The sequence below is a fragment of the Pteropus medius genome, unplaced genomic scaffold (assembly GCF_902729225.1).
Source record: "Pteropus medius unplaced genomic scaffold, Ma_sr-lr_union100, whole genome shotgun sequence".
Taxonomy (NCBI): Eukaryota; Metazoa; Chordata; class Mammalia; order Chiroptera; family Pteropodidae; genus Pteropus; species Pteropus medius.
Genome location: NW_024350923.1, coordinates 894,485 through 901,757, shown reverse-complemented (window position 1 = coordinate 901,757; position 7,273 = coordinate 894,485). Strand labels below are relative to the sequence as shown.

At 61.9% G+C, this 7,273-nt stretch overlaps 2 protein-coding genes across 3 annotated transcripts in view; one reads left to right on the top strand and one right to left on the bottom strand.

Moving 5' to 3' along the window:
• The window catches only part of IFITM10 (interferon induced transmembrane protein 10), an 8,508-nt gene extending 5,926 nt beyond the window's left edge, over nucleotides 1–2,582 (top strand). The window contains exon 2 of the mRNA XM_039840372.1: nucleotides 2,015–2,582. Coding sequence (XP_039696306.1) covers nucleotides 2,015–2,164 — 150 coding nt within the window. The 3' untranslated portion in view covers nucleotides 2,165–2,582. The remainder of the gene's footprint in view (nucleotides 1–2,014) is intronic.
• LOC120584605 (formin-like protein 5) lies at nucleotides 1,695–7,263 on the bottom strand. 2 transcript variants are annotated; one of them, XM_039840359.1, is made up of 4 exons: nucleotides 4,446–7,263; nucleotides 4,302–4,355; nucleotides 2,987–3,325; nucleotides 1,695–2,831 (listed from the first exon to the last, which is right to left on the bottom strand). In XM_039840359.1, exons 1-4 carry the CDS (start codon nucleotides 4,463–4,465, stop codon nucleotides 2,543–2,545), a joined length of 702 nt encoding a protein of 233 aa, XP_039696293.1. In that variant the 5' UTR covers nucleotides 4,466–7,263; the 3' UTR covers nucleotides 1,695–2,542. The 2 variants fall into 2 exon arrangements, with proteins under 2 accessions (XP_039696293.1, XP_039696292.1); XM_039840358.1 differs by having other exon boundaries at nucleotides 4,799–7,263.
• Between the last annotated feature and the right edge of the window lie 10 nt (nucleotides 7,264–7,273).

Sequence of the window (7,273 nt, the reverse complement as noted above, 5' to 3'; positions counted from 1 at the left end):
TCCTGAGACGAGCTCTTCGGTCGCCCAACCTCGGTGGCTGCGACTTCCCAGGACCCTTCCAGCGTGTGTTTATTTATTCCACACGCAATAAGCAATCGTGCAAGCGACAAGCGGCACATAGGCCCTGCCCGAGGGAGCTCGCACGCTGGTGGGGCGCACGATGATAAAGCTGGCAGTTAGGCTGTCAGCTCTGCGGGGTGCCGCCTCGGGGGACGGGCGAGGGAGACCTCTGCACAGAGCTGGGACCTGACGTGAGGCGCCGGCAGTGCCCCTGGGGGGCGCAGTCAGGAAACGGGGCCGGAGTTGCAAGGGCTCTCGTCAAGGTCGGGTTCGGGATGAGAACAAGGACTTGAAGGAAGACACGGAGCCGTTATTCCCGGTAGATACAGTTTGGTACACAGAAGGCTTGGTTAGTCATCACGGTGAACACGACAGCTAGACGTAGATCAGTCCACAACAGGCAGGTGACGCTTACGCGCCCGCAAAAACCAGTTAAAAACGTGATTTTAGACCTAAGATAATAATAACCAAAATAGACAGCCTAAGACCGAATCTAATGAAAGACACGTAGTCCTTTCTGGAGAAAATTGAGAAAACTTTATTTGAATGATATTGACTAAGTGGGTGATAATCACGTGCTCAGAAAGGACAAAATTCGGCGAAGATGTCGATTCTCCAAAACCACTAGAAGAAAAGTCTCCGGGGGGTGTAGACCAGCTCCCCCCACTTCCCTGGGTCCTCAGCCCCCCGCTTCTGTCCTTCCATCATCCTCATTCCCTACATCCTCTAAAGCTCCCTCAGCAGAACCTCCTTCCCCTGCCTCCCACAGTGCTCCCCACTCATTCCTCCTATGCTAATTTACTGTTTCTCTGCCTCTCCTTGCTGCTCCTTGCCCTCTGCCTCTCGTCTCAGCTTCTCTCTCATTAGTAGTTTCTGCCCAGCCTCCCTGCCCTTTCTGCCCATCCATGCGCCCACCAGTATCCACCCCTTCTTCCTCTTCAGGCCTCACGTCCGTCTGTCTGTCTGACTCACCCACTGGGCAAGCCAGACTTCTGGGAATCCATCGTCCATCTGCCCTGCTTCCTCCCTTCGACCCGGCCGGCCCTCGTCCATCTGGCCCTCATCCTTCTGTCCATCCGTCCACCCGCCTGTCTCCTAAGGCGAAGGCGCCCCCCCCCGCCCCCTCCTCGGCGGGGCTTCCTGCCAGCAGCTCACGCCTCCACTTCTCTGCACCCCTGGGTGGCCAGCGTGCAGGGAGAGGGCATCCTCAGACCTGTCCTGGATGAGCGTGGCTGCCCCCCAGGTCTGCGTCCATCCACTGTCTCCTAGGGCTCCCTGGACCCGACCGCCTCTTTGCCTGGATACCCCTTCCTGGCGCCCTGGGGGCCTGCCCGCTCCCGTCCATTCTCGGGGATCCCCGGTTAATTTAAATTCGGTGGCACCCACAGTCTAGGACACACGTGGGCTGCCTGGCCGCCCACGTGGGATGTGGGCCTGCCCCTGAGGCCAGCTCTGTAGGTCTCGGCTTTACTGAGATGTCCTCGGCACGGCCCCTCGCGTGAGGTTAAGGCATGTGAGCCGGCGCCGTGATACGCGCTCACACCACAAGCCGACGTGGCAGGAGGCTGGTGGACACGGTGCCGAGAACACGCGACGTCCACTGTCTTGACAGAATCGCACGTGCACACCAGCCGTGCCGGCGACAACCTGCTTTATTTCAAATGCTTTCAGGCTTACCGAAAACTTGCCCAGAAGAAACAAAAGCACGCTTTCCCGCGTGTTCCGCCGGACACCCCCTGCTGACGCGTTCCCCATTTCTCCCCCTGCGACACGCGCCCTTTACTTCGGGGACTGTCGGGGGCCACGCCGGGGACACGGAGCCCCGCGGCCCAGGCCTCGGCGTGCAGCCCAGCGCCAGCACGCTGCCCCGCGGGGCACGGGGGGCTCCCGCCACCCCCGAGCTGCCCAGCGGCGCCGCGTCCGCCCTGCAGCTCACCCCTCTTTGCGGCCGCAGGTCCGGGACAAGAAGCTTCTCAACGACCTGAACGGAGCGGTGGAAGACGCCAAGACGGCCCGGCTGTTCAACATCACCAGCTCCGCGCTGGCCGCCTCCTGCATCATCCTGGTGTTCATCTTCCTGCGGTACCCGCTCACCGACTACTAGGCCCGCCGCCCGCCTGGAGGCGGAGCGCGAGCCCACTCGCTTCGTGGACGCAGGATGCCAAGGCGGGGGCGGGGCGGGGCACCGGCCCTGGGCCCCCCCGAAGCTGTGCGGCGGGCAGCGAGGCGTCAGAAGCTCCGAACGGCCCCCCCCCGCCTCCAGGTCCTCCTGCCGCTTCTGGGGTCCGCGGTTTCCTCCTGGGCCGCTGCAACTCGCCTTCCAATGGCTGCACCCCCTGCCTCCCTGTGACCCCTCAGTCCTGACACCCAGCAGGAAGGGCTTCTGTGGGAGCGTCCAGTGTAGGGGGCTGCCGGCTTCTGGGGACTCCCTCTGACCTCCCGACCCAGCCCCCCACCTTAGCCGCGCTCCTGCTCAGAGCTGTTATCTGTGAACTTTCAATAAAATTCCTGCCCGGCTCCGACCGGCCCCGCGTCCTCTCTCCCGTCTGGGCAGCCGCGTGGGAGGCGGGGTGGGCGGTGGGGTTGGGGGTTCGGGGGCAGTTTGGAGGCTTTGAGACCCCGTCCAGGTGCTGTCGGGTGGGCCAGAGACCCACTGCGGCACCCCACCTGGTTCTGGGGCGAAGGTCTTCTGTCTGCTGCGCAGGGCGGGAGGCCCAGGGGCGTTGGCGGAGGGGGGCTCAGAACAGGCCCCCGGAGGATCAGGCAGCCCCCTGGGAGAGAAGGGAGGGGGCAGGCGCGGCACAAGCACAGCTGCCCACGGACCGAGGCCCAGAGCGGAGAAAGCGGGCGGGGAGCTGGGTGTGAGGGTGGCGGCCCCGCCCTTGGGAGGACCCGGCCCGGGGGCCCCTCCCGCCTGTTTCCTCACCTGTAAAGTGGGGACGCGGCCGTCCCCCTCCCCAGAGTCGCTGTGGACCCCACAGCGGGGACCACGAGGCATCGGCCGTAGGAGCAGGGCCCGGGCTCGAGGCCGGCGCCCCGCGGTGGACGCTGGGCGTGATGCTCAGATGAGGGCTGACACAGGAGCGTGAGGGGCTCCCGGGGACACGAGGGGGGCCGGCGAATCTGAGGGTTGCGGGCGGCCTGGGAAGCCCCGGAAGTTCCGTGCAGCTTGGTGCCGACAGGGAGGGACGTCATGTCATCGTGTCCCTCGGGGTGGCGGCGAACATCCCAGGGGAGGGGCCTGTGGGTCGAGGCGTCAGGCCAGCTGGGAGGGGACAGGGTGGGTGAGGCTGTGGGGCGTGGGTGAGGCCCCCCTCCAGATGGGCCACGGATCGCGAGGCCAGCGAGGCCCAGCCTGGGGTCCCCGTGGCTTCGTTCCATCTGACAGGGAATCAGGGGGGAGATGGGGCTGGTGCTCGCTTTGGCCTCTGAGGTGTCGAGAGGGAGCACATGGCAACGGGGCCCCGGGGGCTTCTCCTGGGGACGGGGACGCGCCCGGCCCCCCAGGCCTCGCTAGTGCCAGGGGACGGTGCAGCCACCTTGTAGCCGGCGCTCGCTCTCAGCCCGCGGGAGTTCGTGTCCATCCCTGGGTGGCCGGGGGCACAAGGACACGTCACAGCAGCGCCGGCTTCCACACTGTCGGGTGCAGGGGAGGGGCCATCACCCTGGCAGTGTCCATGCTGGGTCACCGGAGAGGGCGCGGGCTCCTGCCTTGGCCTCTGGCCTCCAGGCCTGAGTCCCTGACCGTCCAGCCTTGGCCCTGACGCTCGGGCCTCCCCGCCCTGCCCACACTCCCCCTCCCGTTTCTGTTCGATTTCGCACAGTGCCTGGCGCTTGTTCGTGGGTAAAGGCTCGTGCGGGTGTCGTCCTGTCCTCCCACCGGCCCCCTCGCGATGCTGGGGGCTGTCGCAACACGGGATGGGTCAAAGGAGCAGCCATGTTGAAGCCCCCGTGTCCCCCGTGTCCCCCACCCCCGCCCCCCCGCCAAGGGGTCTGCAACAGCCACGAGCTCACCCAGGGCCCAGGTCCTGGCGCCTCGATGCCATGCGCAGGGACAGAAGGCGGGGCCGCGGGGGCCGCGGGGGCCACGGCCGATCCAGAGACGCCCCGGGCCGAGACCGCACGCACGAGGTGACCCGGAAGCAGATGACCCGAAGGAGCAGCGAGGACAGGCCCCGATGAGGCCGGAGCCCGTCCCACTGCCCCTCACGGACGACCGGGCACCGAGTAAATAAACCCACCGGCTCTGTGTTTGCTTTTCTCGCCCGACCGCGTTTTCGAGGCCCTGGATCACCCTGGAAAATGGAGGTTGTGACCCTTTATCGTCCTCCTCTCAAAGGCAAATCTTCCCAGGCTGGGCGGTTGGGGATGATATTGACTCTTACTGTTTGTCGCCAGCTTTCATTAGTTTAAGGAACGTCCCCGTACTTCATAACATGCTAATATTGACATTTTTGACATTTTTCATCCATATGAAAAACTTCACATTCTGCCACCGCACGGACTAAAAACAACAGAGCCCACAGGGAAATAGGTTTTGGGGGCAGACGGCTCGAAACCTGCGGGGCTTCGAGCTCGGAGAAAGATCGGCCACCAGCCGAGTCCACCCTGGCCGCCACCGCCGACGCCCACACGGCCCACGGCTACGTTTCCACGGCCGGGGCCACTCACGGCGTCTGTCCCGCCCGCACCAGGTTTAGGCGCGTGACCCAGAGTGCGGCTTTCGGCACCGTCTTACGTGGGGAAAGGTGGCTTTTCCATCATGCTCAGTGTCCCCAGGCAGCTCGATGCTGGCAGGTGGCTGCCGTGCCAGCCCGAGCCGGCTACAACCGGCCACCCCGAGTCTCTTCCAGAGCTTTCCAGGTCTTCCCTCCGTGTCCTCGAATGTCCCAGGACCACCTCCGTCACGGCGACGACGCTGCCATGATCCTCTTAGGTCACCGGACCCGGCAAGGAACGCGCCCGCCGAAGCAGAATCCCCGTGCGCCTGGCCACCCTTTCAGCCACCAGCTGCTTTTGAGCTGCTGATTTGCATTTTCTGAACATGCTTCGCAGCAGAAATGGCTCCGTTTCTTTAAATTCATATCGAATTTAAGAAAATTGAATGATGCGTCCGCATCTTTTGCTCCGATTACGTGATTTTCCTCCCTCGTGAAGTTAAGGTTGCAAATTACATTATTTGATTTTTTCCCCCCTAATGTGGAAACACCTCGCACGCCTGGAATCAATCTAAAACGTTCATTTTGCACTGTTCGCATTTTAAAAGCACTGCTATGTCGGCCGTGATTTTTCCCAGTCTGCCCAGGAGTGTGACGGACCGCAATGTCACTTTCTCACCCTATTTTGTTAGCTTTTCGTGTCGAGGTCGTTCGTCTTCGGTGACCGGAAAGCGTTTTTATTTGGGCTCGACACGGGGGCGGCGGCGGGTGGAGCCGGGTGTCCCAGAGCTCTCCTCGTGGGGGGCGACCCTTTCGGCCCCACCTCCGTCCACGGTGACCGTCGCTGGTCGTCCCGTGCGTCCCGTCTCCCGTGTCTTGCACGGGACGCTTACCTCGTTCACTTTTACCTTTTCCCCTTTTCCAGTGCAGACGGAACCCCTGGCCAGTTTACGACACTTCACCCTGAAGGCTTTTGGGGGTTCGTGCTAACTGGAGGAGAACCCCTTCTTTAGATTCGGTGTGAGGACTTCCTCATCCCCAAATGCACTGAATGAGTAAACATGAGACGCGATCCTTGGTCATCATGGTTGCAAGGTGCGGATTTTGAAAACTCAGCCGACAGTGTTTGGCTTCTCCTCGGCCCTCGGGCTGTTTCTCCGCACCCTTGTTTTATTTCTAAGTGCGAGCTGAGTGTGAGACGATGGGGACGGATCGCTTGTTTGAAAAACTGGAGAAGAAAATGGTTCGGGGAGGTGGGGGGGTAGGACGGGCTCCCGCACACCGCGCCTCCCAGACAACCACTCGCTCCCCGTGGTTTTCGCTGCCCAGTGATGTGACGTGTCCGCCTGTGAACGTGGGTCAGAGACCTCGGGTTCAGAGGGAGCGCACCCTAACTAACGCCTCTCGTCAAAGTTCACGGAAATGTCGTCTTGTCCGCCGGTCGCCCACGGGCGGCAGGGTCTGCCCGGGGCCACGCGGGCTGGCGTTTCGGCTTCGTGGAGGTCGACCGGCTAGTTTCGACGGGGGGTGTTTCTACTCTATTTGGCCGAGCCTTTGGAAACGGCAGCTTTCACGGGTGCGAACGCCCGGCTACCAGGGATTCCGTCCATTCAGCCTGGGAATGTACCGGTGACCTCGTTACCTGCGGGAAAAGCCGCTTCCCTAATCACACTGCGTTCGCATGGCCCGCGGGAGACTTACCGTGACATCTCTTAATACCCAGACATGTGAATTTCCTAATGAAATTGTTCTCCTGGAGCCACGGCGTAATTGCATTGTGGGCACAGAATGTTCTCCACGGTTTCACCCTTTTGAAGTGTTTCGGTCCGTTTTTTTTAATGTGTCATCCGCCCTTGAAAGAAGTATTAATTTTACAGCCGTTGGTGCCAGGTTCTTTACATGATTAGCGGGTAAGACTTAGTCACTGTGATGTTAAACCTCCTGTAAACTCGCTGGCTTTGCTTCGGGGACAGTAATTGATCAAAGGCCCCGGCAGCTGCAGCTCTGAAATCTAACACGACATCCGCAGGGAGGCCACAGGCCGCCCCCCGCCCCCCGCGGGAGGGGACACAGGGCAGGCTCCCTCCTGGGCCGTGCGACACGGCCCGGCTTGGCTGAGGCCTGGCGGCAGCCCTGCCCCGCTCCCTTCCTCCCCCTGGGCCCGCCATCTCCCTTGGGCGGCGGCGGCTTGTCCCGTGGCTAGGAGTCCATTTCTGTTTTGTCTGTTTCTTCGTTTTGTTCTTTAGGTTCCCCGTGCAAGGGAAATCAGACAGTATCTGTCCTCGTCTGCGACCCCCTTCACCGGGCACAGTGGCCTCTAGGCCCACCCACAAGAATGAAGGGACAGTGGCCGGCCCTCAGGGGACAGGTCCAGCTCTGCCTGGTTGGTTGTGGGGGGGCCGGGGCTCTGGCTGGAGGGCTCGAACAGGGACGTCAGGCGGGGGACAGAGAGGTCAGTGTAGACATGCACTGATAATAGATAGATGATAGATAGATGATAGATAGATAGATAGATAGATAGATAGATGATAGATAGATAGATAGATAGATAGATA

Excerpts from the sequence above, each read along its gene's own strand:
- LOC120584605 (XM_039840358.1), bottom strand. The coding sequence starts at position 4,824 with ATGATGGAAAAGCCACCTTTCCCCAC. Across the intron at positions 4,356-4,798 it reads GAAAAGCCACCTTTCCCCAC|GGTGATCCAGGGCCTCGAAA; the intron begins GTAAGACGGTGC and ends TCCATTTTCCAG. Across the intron at positions 3,326-4,301 it reads GAAAAGCAAACACAGAGCCG|CTGGCCTGACGCCTCGACCC; the intron begins GTGGGTTTATTT and ends GTCCCCTCCCAG.